This window comes from Cervus canadensis, chromosome 19 (assembly GCF_019320065.1).
Source record: "Cervus canadensis isolate Bull #8, Minnesota chromosome 19, ASM1932006v1, whole genome shotgun sequence".
Classification (NCBI taxonomy): domain Eukaryota; kingdom Metazoa; phylum Chordata; class Mammalia; order Artiodactyla; family Cervidae; genus Cervus; species Cervus canadensis.
This window is the reverse complement of record NC_057404.1, coordinates 349946-367143: the sequence shown is the minus strand read 5'-3', so window position 1 is coordinate 367143 and position 17198 is coordinate 349946. Positions and strand designations below refer to the sequence as shown.

The 17198-nt window shown below is 38.1% G+C and overlaps 1 protein-coding gene across 7 annotated transcripts in view; it reads right to left on the bottom strand.

The window, feature by feature from the left end:
• CORIN (corin, serine peptidase) overlaps positions 1-17198 on the bottom strand; it is a 263542-nt gene that overhangs the window by 151664 nt on the left and 94680 nt on the right. For all 7 annotated transcript variants that reach the window (XM_043438349.1, XM_043438343.1, XM_043438344.1 and 4 more), the window contains one exon: positions 10980-11187. In XM_043438349.1, the coding sequence (XP_043294284.1) occupies positions 10980-11187 (208 nt within the window). The remainder of the gene's footprint in view (positions 1-10979; positions 11188-17198) is intronic.

Genomic DNA, 17198 nt, shown 5'->3' with positions numbered 1-17198 from the left:
AATGTCACCCTCAAAGTAGAGACCCTGAGGAAATGCCCACAAACACAGCTCGAATTAAGACAAGTGTGAATGATGTAAAACCACGCTGCTGCTGCTGCTGTCACTTCAGGCGTGTCCGACTCTGTGCGACCCCGTCCCTGGGATTCTCCAGGCAAGAACACTGGAGTGGGTTGCCATTTCCCACACAAACACCCCTAAAAGAGAATATAAAATTCCATAACCTTCTACACAACACGATCCTGATTCTCATTAACACTTGACACACTCACCAGGACCCATGGGATAGAGGATTAACAAGTCACAAAGGAAATCTGCAATCATTCAATTATTTTTTGCCACTGTTTTGATTTTTTTTGCACATCACGAGGTGATGCCTGATATAGGGATTTTTGGATGCAGTGAATCATTAGCACTAAATCTAAATTCTAGTCACATCCACATAATTCCCATGAATTACTGAGGACAAAAGTAAACAAACTACCCCACTGAGTCTGATGAAATATGTGTGCTTGAGACTTTGTCAGTAATTTGACAAGGCATTTTCAGAGAGATTTGAGCTCCTGTGCCCTGAGCCAACAGCTTTGTGTCTTGATAATATGAGTTATCTGACTATTATCCTAACTTTGAGCCATTCTGGCACATAAAATGGCACCTTACCTATCATTTGATGTTTGATATGTAACGGCATTAAGCAGACTCAATCAACCATGTTGTCTGAGGTTGAGAAGTGAACTGTGATGCAACTGACCACCCAGACAGCCAGTGGACAGGATAGCTGTAGCTGAACAGACTGCTGTCTCCTGGTCAGCAGAGGAGACCAGGGAAACAAGTGGCAGATGACTTTCTGAATTTTTACTTGGTATTAGCAAGAAAGCCTCTTTTTCCTTTGACTACTGACCCGTAAAAATTCTTTAACAATATAATCATGAAAAAATTTTATTTCCGTCATGTTTCCATTTATTCTCAAATGTGACACAATTAGAGTTCTTGGGACATAGACAAAAATCTCTAATAAACAAATTAGCAGTAAAAAAAAAGTAATTAAGTTTATGCAGACTACCTAATTTATGAATTCTTCAAAAATTGTTTTAACCATATTTTTCGATTGGCTTTTAAGATTATTTCAGGGTCGCATTTCCATAGGCGAGTGGCACATGCTGTCTTATGAAATCATGTCTTTAAGAAAGCCTTCTAAAATTACATTATAAACAAATGAATCTGTTACTTTTTTACTAAAAGGTTAGCAGTAGAAATCAAACTCAACAATGCTGTAGTAATTTAACGTCGTGCAGTAGTAGCAATTTTGAATATAAATTGGATGGTGGAGAAGAGGTTTTGTAATTCTGGTATAGCAAATATTTTTGAAAATTCATTCCTATATCAACTTTGGTGCCTATCTTGACTGTTCACCTAGAGGCCATCTTGGTGATCTGGCTGTCTTTAGTAAATGGATAGAGTTAAAACAGGAAAACCTTATCTGTGTATTTGAAATGAAAGGAAACTTTTACTGTAACTTTAAATAATGGGGCTAGAGTATCGACTCATTATTCTAGGGAAATTTGCTACTTCTAAAAAGGAAGCCTAGGGCACTGATAAAAAAATGAATCAATTGTGTCTTCCAAAAACAGAAATTTTAAATACCTCTTGTTTCTGTCAACACTTTTTTTTCTCCTCTAGAGTGGCTGAAACAAAATATGCCTAGAACTTTTATTTAGCTACAAGGATTTTAGCAAAACCAAAAGTCTAAAAGATGAACACAAGGTGAGTAGAAGATAGCAACACAGAATTCCTATCGTGGTTTTAGAAGCAAAACACAGAATTCAGGGTGAAAAGCAGCCAGGTCTTAACACAATATTGACCGGGAGATTTTTGCAGAAACTAATTTCTATGGCTGGTGATGTGTTATGTAAGTGAATATTGAAACATCTCTGGTCATAACATTCAGGTAATGAAAGATATATTAATATATATGCTGTCAATAAGTTAAATACCTAGAGTCAGAAGTTCTACTTTCTACCATAAATCTTTCAACTCTGAGCAAAAGCCAAGCCACAGACACAGAGGTGTTTCCAGCAGATAATTTAACATTTCTCCAAGGTGATACACTCTAAGTATTTCTTTAACATTTATTTAGGGAAGAACCTGACAGTTGCAACAGAGAGAAAGAGGGCTTTGGCTATCAGGGTTCCAATGTACAAGCCCCACTGGGCAAAAGAGAAGTCCTGCAGATAACTCAGCTCATCCTTTCTAAAGACAGTTAGGTGACCATTTGTGGCTACTGGATCCATTGGATGTCAACACAACACCCACAAGGCCCCCAACTGAATTCTGTATTATTCCCAAAGCAAATATAAAAGTGTCCCTGAAAAAAGTCATGGTAAATTTAATTTTTTTCATAGGTTTTTAGAGTTCCTTGAATTAGAACCATGGGCCACTGTTGAACCTGCCCCTTCATCCACAAGAAACTAATTGATCATAAGATGCTAGAGTCCTTGTCACAGTGACTCCACTGGGTTCTCATCAGTTGGTTGAAATACCTCTAGTAATAACAACTCACCATTTATTGAGACAACATTTCCATATATATACAACTTTAGTAGGGCTTCCCTGCTGGCTCAGATGGTAAAGAATCTGCCTGCAATGTGGGAGATTCAGGGACTGGGTTTAGTTCCTGAGTTGGGAAGATCCCCTGGAGAAGGGGATGGCTACACACTCTGGTATTCTTGTCTGGAGAATTCCATGGACAGAGTAGACTGGCGGACTACAGTCCATAAGGCCGAAAAGAGTTGGACATGACTGAGAGACTAACTCAATGACAGGACAACTTTAGTACTCATGAAGTTCTTAGTTAAGTTAGACTTTACTTCTTTATGACTCTCAGTTACTGGTTTTCTCTTTGCCCTGTGGAAGAACAGAGGAAAACTGCTCTTCTGGTCGTGGCCCAGGAGCGTTTGAGGGTGGCTGTTGTGCACACTCAGGGCCCTCACACCTCCAAGTGCCCCAACTATCCTTCACACGAACAGATTCTAATCACGATTCTGGTCACTTTTCTCTAGTCATACTTATCATTGTTTTGTTTCTGCTCCATAAATGGAACTTAAGTCTAAGATTTTCAACTAGAGCTGACCTGAAGTCTTTTTTTAACTGATGCACATGAGTCAATATTAAAAGGAAAGCACTGAGCCACCAAGCCAGCCCTCAGGTATAATCTAGTGTTTCCTGATCTATTAGATCGAGGATTCTGAGAGCAAAGAAGAAGAGCAAGTTAATGTATTTTAGCTAATTGTTCTGCCAACTGAAGCTCACTCAGAAGAAAACTAAATCATCTTTGGGAATATCATACAACTCAATTTAAAACTAATTATTTAACATATATAGAATGATTTAGGCATGAATTTTCAGGAACATATCAATTATAAAAAGCAATCCCCAACTACTGTCAAAGTACTTTAAACTCCCATTAACCTAGACATTTAGGAGAGCTCCTAAATAAAATTTAGGAAGTTTATTTATTGATACATTCATTTCAGCAAATATATATTGAGTGCCTACCATAAGCTAGGCACTGCTCTGAACATTAGCTATACAACAACGCAGAAAGTCATAAGTTCTCTGCCATTGTGGAGCTTATAAAGTTAGACAGAGGACATGCAGACAAGCAAAAAGGGACACAGCCAGGCTGCAGTGAAAGAGAACAGAACTACCAAGGGTGACCAGAGAACTCTCTGTGGAGATGTCTTCTGAGCAGAGGACATAGTTCAAGGAGATAGATCCAACCAGATGGAGAAGTATATGCAACAGAAGCTGGGAAAAGGCTATCATTTTTGAGGAAGGTCAGTATAGCTGTGGTAGGGTTGATGACACCACAGAAGCAAAAAAGTCCTCAAAAGCCACGGCAGGAAGTTGAGCTTAAAGTCTAAGTCTAAGGGAAAACCTTTGAAAGGGCAGAGGCAGGGGAATGACGTCACCTAATTTGCGTTTTAATTTTTTTCCCTTTCAGTCTTATTTAGACACAACTGACATATAGCACTGTATAAGTTTAGGATATACAGCTAATGATTACCACAATAGATTTAGCAAACGTCCATCATCTCATACATATACAAAATTAAATAAATAGAAAAGAATTCCCTGTGATGAGAACTCGTAGGATTTACTCTCTTAACAACTTTCATATAACATACAATAGTGATAATTGTGTTTTTAAATCGTCACTTAGGCAGCTAAGAGGAAAACGAATTAGAAGATGAAAAGAATGAGAAAAATATGCAAATCTTGTATCTCTGAAGGAGGTGAAGAAGTTTATACCCTCCCAGAAACTCACATACCATCTTTGACTACCACATCAATAACAGTACTATTTATAGTTAAAAATAATAATTTACCTATTATTTAATAATACTACTATTTATGGAGAACTTACTGTGTGCTAGAATATACAGAGCATGTATGACCACTGTGTATAAATCATTCTTTTTGATACACACAAACAAACCCTTGTTCAGTCACCCAGCTGTGTCTGACTCCTTGAGACCCCGGGGACTGCAGCATGCCAGGCCTCTCTGTCCCTCACCATCTCCCAAAGTTTGCCCAAGTTCATGTCTATTGCATCAGTGATGCCATACAATCATCTCATTCTCTGATGCCCTCATCTCCTTCTGCCATCAACCTTTCCCAACATCAGGGACTTTTCCAATGAGTCGTCCGTTCACATCAGATGACCAAAATACTGAAGCTTCAGCATCCAGTGAGTATTCAGGGTTGATTTCCCTTAAGATTGACTGGTTTGATCTCCTTGCTGTCCAAGGGACTCTCAGGAGTCTTCTCCAGCACCACAGTTCAAGGGCACCAATTCTCCAGCTCTCTGTCGTCTTTACAGTCCAGCTCTCACAACCACACATGACCACTGGGAAGACCATTGCTTTGACTATAAAAGACCTTTGTTGGCAGAGTAACGTCTCTGCTTTTCAACACACTGCCTATGTTTGTGATAGCTTTCCTGTCAAGAAGCAAATGTCTTCTGATTTCATGGCTGCAGTTAGCATCTGCAGTGATTTTAGAGCCCAGGAAAAGGAAATCTGTCACTACTTCCACCTTTTCCCCCTCTATTTGCCATTAAGTAATGGGGCCAGATGCCATTATCTTAGTTTTTTTCATATTTATTTTTAAGTTGACTCTTTCACTCTCCTCCTTCACCCTCATCAAGTGGCTCTTTAGTTCCTCTTCACTTTCTGCCATTAGGGTGGTATCACCCACATGTCTGAGGTTGTTGATGTTTTTACCGCCAGTCTTAATTCCAGCTTGTAACTCATTCAGCGGGAGAAGGCAATGGCACCCCACTCCAGTACTCTTGCCTGGAAAATCCCATGGATGGAGGAGCCTGGTAGGCTGCAGTCCATGGGGTCGCGAAGAGTCAGACATGACTGAGCGACTTCACTTTCACTTTTCACTTTCATTCATTGGAGAAGGAAATTGCAACCCACTCCAGTGTTCTTGCCTGGAGAATCCCAGGGACGGCAGAGCCTGGTGGGTTGCCGTCTATGGGGTCACACAGAGTCGGACACGACTGAAGTAACTTAGCAGCAGCAGCAACTCATTCAGCCCAGCACTTCTCATGATGTGCTCAGCATATAGATTAAACAAACAGGGTGACAGCAGACAGCTGTACTCCTTCTCAATCTTGAACCTGTCAGTTGTTCCATACAGGGTTCTGACTTTTGCTTCTTGACCCACATACAAGTTTCTCAGGAGAAAGGTAAGATGATCTGGCATTCCCATCTCCTTAAGAGCTTTCCACAGTTTATTATGATCCACAAAGTTAAAGGCTTTGGCATAGTAGATGAAACAGAGGGAGATATGTCTCTGGAATTCCCTAGCTTTCTCTGTGATACAGTGAATGTTCACAATTTGATTTCTGGTTCCTCTTCCTTTTCTAAACCCAGCTTGGACATCTGGAAGTTCTTGGTTCACATAATGCTGAAGCCTAGCATGCAAGATTTTAAGGATGACCTTACTAACAAGGGAGATGAGTGAAATTGTCCAATGGTTAGCACATTCTTTAGTGCTACCCTTCTTGGGAATTGGGATGAGGATTGATCATTTCAAGTCCTGTGGCCATTACTGAGTCTTCCAGATTTGCTGACTTGATGAATGCAATGCAACTAAGAAGTGGGAATTATTACTTTCACTAAACAGAAGAGGAAACTGAAGGTCAGAAAGGTCAACTGAAGTGCCAAAACCTTATAATTGACGATTGGCAAGAGCTGTGGTTTAAATCAGGTTTTATCTGTCCCCAAACTTTCAAGTGCATTCTCTGCATTTTCCAGATTAAATTCTCTAATGTCCAGTAAACATATTTATTTGGGGGAAAGCATAGTGCTTTTAAAGAAGTTCATTTGAGAAACCTCCCACAACCCCTTCTACAAAGCTATGAAAACTGAGTACATGGCAGAAAACTATCCTATAGATCCCAGGTTTGAGATATAAGCTTTCTTTAGTCTCTAGTTATTTGGCTAGATAAAGAATTTTTTCAGATGATTTATCTATTTTCATGACTAAAATATGTATAACAGAAACTGACATATCTCATACTTTTTTTGGATGAATTCAATTAGGTCTGACATGAGAAATATTGACTCCAAAATTGATGTATTAGCTAAACTTTGATTGGGACATGATGACTCATGTATTGTGCTAAATACTTTATATGAGTTGTCTTAATCAAAAATAAAAAAATATGGAACACTTCACAAATTTGCAAGTCATCCTTGTGTAGGCTCAAGTGGTAAAGAATCTGCCTATAAAGCAGGAGATGCAGGATTGATCCCTGGGGTCAGGGATGATTTCCTGGAGGAGGAAATGGCAACCCACTCCAGTATTCTTGCCTGGAGAATCCCATGGACAGAGGAGTTTGGAGCATTATACAGTCCATGGGGTTGCAAAGAGTCGGACACAACTAAAGCGACTTAGTTCTTTGGGTAGGAACCATGTTCATCCTCGTTGTATCATTTGAATATGGTATACGAGCTGCCAAAATAAACATTAAATAAGGATTATTTCCTTTCTACAGATGTTAAAAATATCTGCTGAGGACCGAGAGGCAAATCAACACTCCAGGGGAAAAATCAATAGCAAACATCCCATTTTTTAATGTTAAGAATTTATTTCATGAGCAACGTTCCTCTGCAAAGTACTAGAAGGTGTAAGTGGGGTAATGAAGATTAGGAGGATCTCCTGGGTGTCTTCTAGAAACAAAGTCAAGGCTGTACCTTTCAGGCCATTAACCCTGCTTCAACTTTGTAAAGTCATAGGCCTATTATTTCAACCCTGTAGGAAAGGGTGATAGTTATGCATCAAAAGCGTGTGGCTGCAATGGCTGCTTCCTCTTCCAAACACAGAGACCTGAAGTGTGTCAAAAGTCACCCAGAAACAACTGTCATTCTCCTGGCCTAGGAACTGCTCATTCCTCTCTACCAACTTTCTGATATTTTTAACCTATTCCTTCTAAGTCACATAATATTAGGGCTACCTAAATCATTTATCAGCCAAATCTCTATACCTTGAGATATATTTTATTGAATCAATCTAACTATGGATTATCCTGTTATAAGATATCCTTTAATTATCCTGTATTATAGTCCCTGATACACACATTTATTCTTTAGTAAATGAAACAAATGATGAAACTGTTCAATTAAACTGTTAAGTTTAATTGTTGTATAATAAATTCATTGCTATATAATATAGTTGAGTATAGTTGAGATCTCAAAGGGACAGGTTAAAAACTGTACTACTTATATATCACAGTAGATCTTTTAAAATTTATTTCTAAATATTATTAAGTATCTGTTTTCTCTAGGATAGAATAAAAGCAATTTTCTATTATTTGAATCCCTGGAGAAGGGACTGGCTACCCACTCCAGTATTCTTGCCTGGAGAATCCCATGGACAGAGAAGCCTCATAGAGTCCATAGGGCTGCAAAGAGTCAGACATGACTGAGTGACTGAGCACACATTATTTGAAAAGTAGAGAAAATCAGTAAAACAAATAATCCAAAAAAGTGAAATATAAGAAAAATATTTGATACATAATAGTATAAGAATTATTTTGTATTTTACCTTTCTGAACAGATTTTGCTTATTACATTTAGCTTGCAGGTCTCATGCACACTGGTCTGAAAGTACAATTAGAAAAGTAAATATAATACAATAATAAGCGTTATAAAAAGTAGTATAAGTCCCCAAAAGATACCTGAAAATTGACTACAAATTATTATCCATTATAACAGAGAAAATGGAAAACTCTCATATGAGAGCATTTCTCAGGATGAACTAGGTCAGGAGAAAAACAAATTTTACCTAAAAGTGCCCTGCAGACTCTGAGCAGCTTAACTAGAATATTACAACTGATTTAGCTGAGAGTACAGATTGAATTATCATAAAAAGATGATCAAAATGAGCTTAAGAATCTCCCGGAGGCTGAATGCACTCTCTTTCATTGTTTTATTTACATACTCATGAGTCCATGGAGAAATTAAAGCAAAGAGATGTACGTGAAATTGTTGAAATTACAGAGAAACAGAATCCAACTCTAGCAGCCTTGAGTATTCTCCCTAATTTTCTTGTCATTCATACGCCATCTTACATTTTTTCTGCAATCCTTCAGTATCTAGCATCAGTAGAAATACTCTGTGCTCTCGGTGTCATCAGTACTGCCTCTTCTTTTTGACCCTCTGACAGCTATTGCTGACTTTTACCGAGCTCTTCATAAAAGCCCCACACTGTCATTTAATCCTCATGTGAACTTTGTAAAGCATGATGATTACATTTTACAGGCCAGTAGGCTCAAACACACGACTTATAGCCTGTGTGTCGAATGGTGGCCCCCAAAAGACATGGCCAGGTCTTAACTTTGGGAACCTATGAATATGGCCTTATTTGGGGGGAAAAGGGCCTTTGTGGATGTAAAGACCTGGTGATGATGAGATCATCTTGGCTTATCTGGATGTGTAAGCCCTAAGTCCAGTGACAAGTGTCTTCAAAAAGCAAACACAGATACACAGAGGAGAAGGCAATGTGAAGTTGGAGGCAGAGACTAGAGTGATGTGGCCACAAGTCAAGAATGCTTGAAACCACTGGAAGCTGGCAAAGAAAGGAAATGCATTCTCTCCCTGGAACCCCCAGAGGGAGCGCAGCCCAGATGGATTTTGGACTTCTAGCTTCTAGAACTGTGAGAGAATAAATTTCTGTTTAAGCCACCCAGCCTGTAGTTTGTTACAGCCACTCTAGGAAATTAAAGCAACCAACACCACGTTATAATGCCACTGTTCTGGGAACATGACAGATAGCTCTCTGCCACTATTACAAAGCTTGACCCATAAGAAAGACCTAAGAGAGTTTCTCCCTTTACTATGCAAGCATTCTCTGCAAATGAGTCTTTCAAGGAAACATTTTCCTGAAAGTTTGTGTCTGTTAACAATGCTTGCATACTTACTTCTACAATTTAGAATCTATTGTTTCTTCTCTACTTGGTTTTTATTTTATGGTAACATAGGCTTTTTCCAGTTAAAATAATAAACACCTTTGTTATACTCAAAACATTCTTTACACATTAAATTGGTACAAATAACATAAAACCTATTTGAATTTAAAAATACAATTTATTCTCTCATTACTACCCTGACAAGTTTCTAACATTTTAATTCAGAAAATAATTGATGTTATATAAGAATATGTACTTAACAATGTTTTGAAATTTAAAAAGCCGTATACTATTTCAAATATTCCATAACATATTGATTTACTCTTATAGAAAACTATTTAATACAATATTGAAATTATACTATTTCAATATAGTATTGAAATTACATTATTTCAAAAATGGGGGAATGTAGTCAAAGGTATAAACTTCTAGTTATAAAATAAATAAGAAATGGGGATGTAATGTAAGCAAGGAGACTATGGTTAATGATATCACGTTGCATGTCTGAAAGCTGTTAATAGAGAAGATCTTAAAAGTTCTCATCAGAAAAAAAAAAAAACTGTTAACTATGTGTGGTGGTGGATGTTAACTAGACTTAGCTGTTGTGATCACTTTACAACATACACATATATTGCTTCAGGTGGTACACCCAGAACTAATGTTATATGTCCATATATCTCCATTAAAAAAATAAATGAGCTTACAAGACACACTAACTCACATGTTCTCCCTCAGGGCCCCCAGAAGAAAATTATTTCTAATCCTACTTGATATCATGCTGGACAGCCTCTGTCCCTCTGCTTCTACCCTTTGCCCTCCTCCTCAAACTGCTCTGGGTTCAAGTGTTGACCATAAGCATCACCAGTGTCTTATCCAGACCTGATTGAGCCGATGATATTGGGATGAGATTTTGGAGCTCATCTATTGTGCTCACATCAATTACTTGCCCTTGCCCAATTGTTATGGGCAAGTTCAGCTGGTGTGAGGCCCTGGCAGACAGGAAGGCAGGCGGAGAGTGAGGGCAGGGCATGTACTCCCTCTTCTCTCTCCCTGCAGGACCAACCGGCTGGCAGTGTCCGTGCTCCTTGGTCCTGAGTGACAGCACTTGACTTGCTGGGAGACCCCTTGCCCACAGCCCTCTCCAGGTCTGTCTGCTCTTTGACCCTCCCTTGTTCTCTTAGCCTTGCCCACACCTCCATAAATCCCCCTTTCCGTCGCTCTTTGGCTGTGCTGTCTTCTGCTGGTAGACTAAAACACTTACTGACTACTACGACTGATGGCCTCCATCCACCAGCTTGAATAATTTCTTGCCATAAATAAAATTATCCCAGATTTTCCAAAAATGTCTATTTCCAAAGAATTACTACTGGCTATGACTGGTGTGGGATTTTTTTTTCCTCTAACAACAATCAAAACAAAAGGAGGTAGCTTGGGATGACTTTCAGACACTCCTGCTACCACTGACTCTTATCACTGGATGCTTTTGGTTCCAAAATACCTGTCAGCACCATCCCTGATGCACTTGGGAAAGGCCAGGCTGCAGCCAAAAAGCATGATATGTTGATAGCAACCGAGGCGATGGAGGTATGTGAAGAATTTGAGGAGCTTCTCCATTTCCATGCTTTTGACAATGGAGAGGGGAGACGTCAGCGTGGTGTAGTAGGGCAATATCTGACACTGGCTGTGAGTGATGTTCATGCAGGCACCTGGGAAGGTAAGAAAATTACATTTAGGAGAAGACACATAAGAATTATATATTTATAAACTCATTTGACATAATAGACGAATGTGTTCATACCATAAAATAAATCTGCAAGTCAGAATAATTATGGACATACAATAAGACACATACATACATAGCAGCATTATTTACAGTTGTCAAGATATGGAAGCAACTGAAGTGTCCATCAATATGAATGGATAAAGATGTAATGTGTGTGTGTGTGTGTATATGTATCAGTTCAGTCACTCAGTTGTGTCTGACTCATTGCGACCCCATGAATCGCAGCACACCAGGCCTCCCTGTCCATCACCAACTCCTGGAGTTTACCCAAACTCATGTCCATCGAGTCGATGATGCCATCCAGCCATCTCATCCCCTGTCGTCCCCTTCTCCTCCTGCCCCCAGTCCCTCCCAGCATCAGGGTCTTTTCCAACGAGTCAACTCTTCGCGTGAGGTGGCCAAAGTATTGGAGTTTCAGCTTCAGCATCAGCCCTTCCAATGAACACCCAGGACTGATCTCCCTTAGGATGGACTGGTTGGATCTCTTTGCAGTCCAAGGGACTCTCAAGAGTCATCTGCAACACCATAGTTCAAAAGCATCAATTTTTCAGGGAGGCGGGAGGGGGGATCGGGATGGGGAACACATGTAAATCCATGGCTGATTCATGTCAATGTATGGCAAAAACCACTACAATATTGTAAAGTAATTAGCCTCCAGCTAATAAAAATAAATGGAAAAAAAAAGAAGAAAAGAAAAGTTTAAGTAGAGTATACAGTAAATATTGCGTAACAAATTTTTCAGAAAAGAAAGCGAAAAGAAGTATGTTTGTGATCACAAAATCAAGCTGCTAAGATTCACAGATAACATCTGTGTACTGGGAAAATGTGTGGAGAAAAACACTCTCACCTAAGCCAGAGGGCAATCACTATTCTAGATCACAGCTGGGCTGGGCAATATGTATCCAAAAAATATGTATTTAAAAAATGCATATCCTTCGACACTGTAGTATTTCCAAAAATTTATCATAAGAGAATCACAGTTGTGCACATGGATTTATCTACAGGGATCTTCATCTCTGTACAGTTTATACTTTCTAAAAGATAGCAATCACCTAGACATTCAACAAAGGGAACTGGTTTAAAATATTATGGAATAAACAACAGAATGCTCAGCTACATGAAAGATGCTTTAGAAGACTATTAATTACATAGAATCATGTCTATAATAAATAAAAGTTACTAATCACAAACTAATTTTTATACCATGATCCTGTTTTTTAAAATAGATGATTATCAAGAGTTTCCAGTCCTGCCCATGTCAACAGGTCAGGGTCAGCTCAGAGACTCTAACCTTGTTTTCCTCCAAATTGGCACTCCTGAGAAGGATCACTTCCATGGCTTTTTCTTCTCCTCATGCTATAAATTTGCACGATTGGCCAAAAAATGAAGGGCGCATTTTTTTGGACTTCATCAAACTCATAATGCAAAATGGGAAATAAAGGAATCAGAAAGGAAGAAAAATACAAACTAAAATATGTAGACAGAACACAGTTAGGCATAAACATACATTCAGCTTCACATGAATGCTGAGGTGGGAGTTCTAGGCAAGTTTCACAAATATGTCACTCAAGTCTTTCAGGAGGGAAGTTAAAATGCATTGGTGTGGGAGAGCATCACAAGCCAGGAGCAGGTACAGACAGTGGACTTCAAAATGACACAGTTCTATGTATTGGGCTACAAGAAGAAAAGCTTGCTTACAAGAGTTAAGAGTAAATTTATGTCCATCCAAAATATGAAACAATTCATTAAAAATTCAGTATCAAGAAAACCGATTACAAACCAAGTTTGTGCCAGGCACCAAAACAAGTGCTCAGATCTCCTCGTTCAGAATGATCTCATTTCTACAACCCAGGAAAGTGATATCATCTCTGTATTACTACTACAATTTTGGAAAAGTTAAGATATCTGCTGAGGAGTGCACAGCTATTATGTGGAAATTCTAGATCTTCAAATCTACGTTTTCTGAGTAACTTCCATTTGGAGCTACCTTAAGCTAATACAAAGAGGGCTATAATGTTAAAAACAGTGTTTAAAGAAAATAATTCCTAATGGCCTATGAAAGAAAGGGGCCAAAAAGCATATAATGATATACCACAATGTCTATATTTATATCCATAGATAACATGTTATCCTTCATTTTATATTACATTATTTTCTTTAGGAGTCATCAGCTTTAAGGTTTATATATTTAATGATAAACCATATTGGATGAGATCATCAAAAGGCTCATTTATCCCACTGAGGCAAAGAAAACACAGAATACTGAGTGATCATTTAAAAAATATAAGATAATGAGGAAAATCATATTTTGGTTGGCTCTATTATGTTCATGACAGTGTGAACTGCACAAAAGAAAAAAAAAAAGATTTTCTAATAGCAAATTCCTTTGGGTAAAGAGAGAAATGATAAATAGTAGTCTGAAACCTTAACATATGTCTCAAAATAATTGGTATGGACAAAAATAATAATGTTTATATTTATATAATGGTTTTATAAAGTTTTCCAAAGCAATCCTATTAGGATTATAATCTCTCATTATAAATGAAGAAACTAAGGCACTCATAGATATGTAGGTAGATGGAAATATGATAGATGGTTGGACAGGATGGATAGACAAATAGGTAGCTAGGGAGATAGACAAAAACTGATTTGCAGGACACTCAGTCAGTAACTGAAGAGCCTCTTGAGGGTGAAAGAGGAGAGTGAAAATGCTGGCTTAAAATTCAACATTCAAAAAACGAAGATCATAGCATCCCCATCACTTCATGGCAAATAGAGGGGGAAAAAGTGGAAGCAGTGACAGATTGTCTTTTCTTGGGCTCCAAAATCACTGTGGAAGGTGACTGCAGCCATGAAATTAAAAGGTGCTTGCTTCTTGGAAAGAAAGCTATGACAAACCTAGATAGCATATTAAAAAGCAAAGACATCACTTTGCCAACAAATGTCCATCTAGTCAAAGCTATGGTTTTTCCAGTAGTCATGTATGGATGTGAGAGTTGGATCATAAAGAAAGCTGAGTGCCAAAGAATTGATACTTTTGAAATGTGGTGTTGGATAAGACTTGGACTGCAAGGAGATCAAACCAGTTAATCCTAAATGAAATCAATCCTGAATACTCATTGGAAGAACAGATCCCAAAGCTGAAGCTCCATACTTTGGCTACCTGATGCAGAGTCAAATCATTGGGAAAGACCCAGATGCTGGGAAAGATTGAGGGCAGGAAGAGAAGGGGGTAACAGCGGATGAGAAGGTTGGGTGGCATCATTGACTCAATGGATGTGAATTTGAGCAAACTCTGGGAGATAGTGGAGGACAGGGAAGCCTGGCATGCTGTAGGTCCACGGGGTCACAAAGAGTCAGACACAACTTAGTAACTGAACAACAACAGTCAGCAACAGAGGTGGGACTGATGCACAGGTCCTCCATCTCTCAGGCCAGCATTTATCCCACTATACCACAGCATCAATAACACAGTGAATGCCAAAGGAATTCAAAAGAGCAAGAACTCAACATAGCGTGAGTGACTAGGGAAGACTTAACAAAGAACAACTTGATTTGCTGATCAAAAGATACCTAACAGAAATGATAAAAACAGGGCACTTACTAATGGTAGGAAAAAATTACTACAAAGACAGAATCATAATTGCACGTGACACAGAATGACTAAAAACTTGAATCTGGGCAGAAAAGCACTCAACTGAGAATTGCTAACAGCCAAAAAATATAAAAGGGAATTACTTTTTAAGACTCTTGATTTCAAGCCTTTTATATTCAAAAACTTGTATAAATTTCCTATCATCCCTTCTGCCTCAGCATGTTAAATGTTCTTTTTTCCCCCAGAATGTTCTTGCCTCTGAAACATATAATTCTAGTTTTGAATTGTGCACATTCTCACAAGGGGCAAATGATTTTGCATAAGCCAGCTACATAATAGGCACCACGCAGAGTCATTTCTCTGAGGGGAAAAGGAAGGCACTTTTGGAAATGGATTCATTTATTGCTGCTGCTCCTCTAACTTGACTTTCATAAGGTAGAGAAAAGAGGGGAGTGTTTGTTTTTCTTCCCTGGGCATTTACTACTGACTCTAATAGAAATTAGAAGGCAAGGTTGTTGCTGTGTAAGAATAGATAAAATAATACAATAGACAAAATTAACCATAGTGTTCCTATAGACATCATTATTCAATTAAATGTGTCTTTTAAATAATAGTTACTTTAAGTTGGGAAATTTGAGGAGGAAAAGTTATAAACAGATTTTAAAAGCAAAATTACTTCTTGATGCAATGTATTTCTGGTGAACTAGAAATATTTATTGTAATTAGTTCCTAAACTCTAAAATAGCATTGCTGATAAGGCATGATTTAATAACAAATTATCAAAGTATGCACTGATTAAAACACAGGTCCCAATTTGAGGGAAAAAATTAAATATGAAAAACAAAATGCTGCTTGTATTGGAGAAGATATTGATTTTTTGTTTTCTTAATCTGACTCAATAGTTTCTAGATAAAACTGGGGCTTTCTCAGCTCATATCACATTGCTAAAACTTTTAGATACTGGAATGAGGAAAGAAAGATGTCTGTTTTAAGTTTATGCTCATTTGGGTATTAGGCTAAATTCTGTGTTGTCTACTTTGGGGATTAGGTAATGTGGAGCTAGAAATTCTTACTTATACAATTATTTTTAATGCAAAATTAACTTAAGAAAATTCTTGCACAGAACTTATTTCAACAATGGGTTCTTTTTAAAAATCCCTTAAGACCAAATAAAGATCATTTTTAAATAAAAGCAAAATAGTATCTAAACCATAATGATTATCACATAATAGTGTTATTTGACAGGAAAAATCTTCTTAAATTAAAAATAATAAAATGTCAACTTTCTAAAGTACTTTGCTATCTTTTCTGGACAAAAGATAACCTTTTGTTATCTAACAAGAAACCTCAGTAACCTTTCTGACTTCCTATGTATGATTTCACATTTAATTGAAGGACTACTGATAAGGATTCCATTGTATCAGAAGGTAATATTTTATCAGAGCTTGGGTTGGTTTGCCCTAACTTACTGACTTATTTTAACTCGTGAATTTTCTTCGCAAGACTTCCTTGTGGCTGCTTCAACATTTGTTTGTCTGACTTCCAGATCTTGAGAATTTGACAGGACTGTAAAGGCAAGTTCTCTGTACACAGCCCTCTGTAGTGATTTGGGAAGAAAGTCATGGCAGCATTGGTCCTCTTCACATGTTTTCCTTTATCATTCCTTTCATCCAGCCTATCATTAATTCTGTTGCTGTTTTCCCAGATGATAACTCTTATTCCTACCTCTGTAGTTTAAATTCTAGCTTTTAATGGTTACATATGCCACTTTTTCTGCATATTTTTATCTCCACTATTTACTGAAAAACTGTAGCATTGTTCTCTGCCTTTTCACATATACTTTGCCCTCCTTGCAAGTTACTCTGTTTCACAGCTGAGGAAACAAGGTTTGAGTAATTTTCCCATAAGATTCACATCACTAAACCTAAATATCCATCAACAGAGGAATGGATAAAGATGTAGTAATGTAAACAGTGGAATATTACTCAGCCATAAAAAAGAATAGAGCTTCCCTGGTGACTCAGATGGTAAAGAATCTGCCTGCAGTGCAGGAGATCCAGGTTTGATCCCTGGGTCAAGAAGATCCCCTGGAGAAGGGAATGGCTACCCACTCCTGTGTTCTTGCCTGGAGAATCTGATGGACAGAGGAGCCTGGCGGGATACAGTCCATGGAGTTGCAAAGAGTCTGACACGAATGAGCAACTAACTAAATAAAAAAGAATGATGCCATCTGCAGCAACACGGATGGACCTAGAGATTATCACACTAAGTGAGGTGCACCAGACAGAGAGAGACAGATGTTATATGACATCACTTACATGTGGACTCTCAGGGAATGA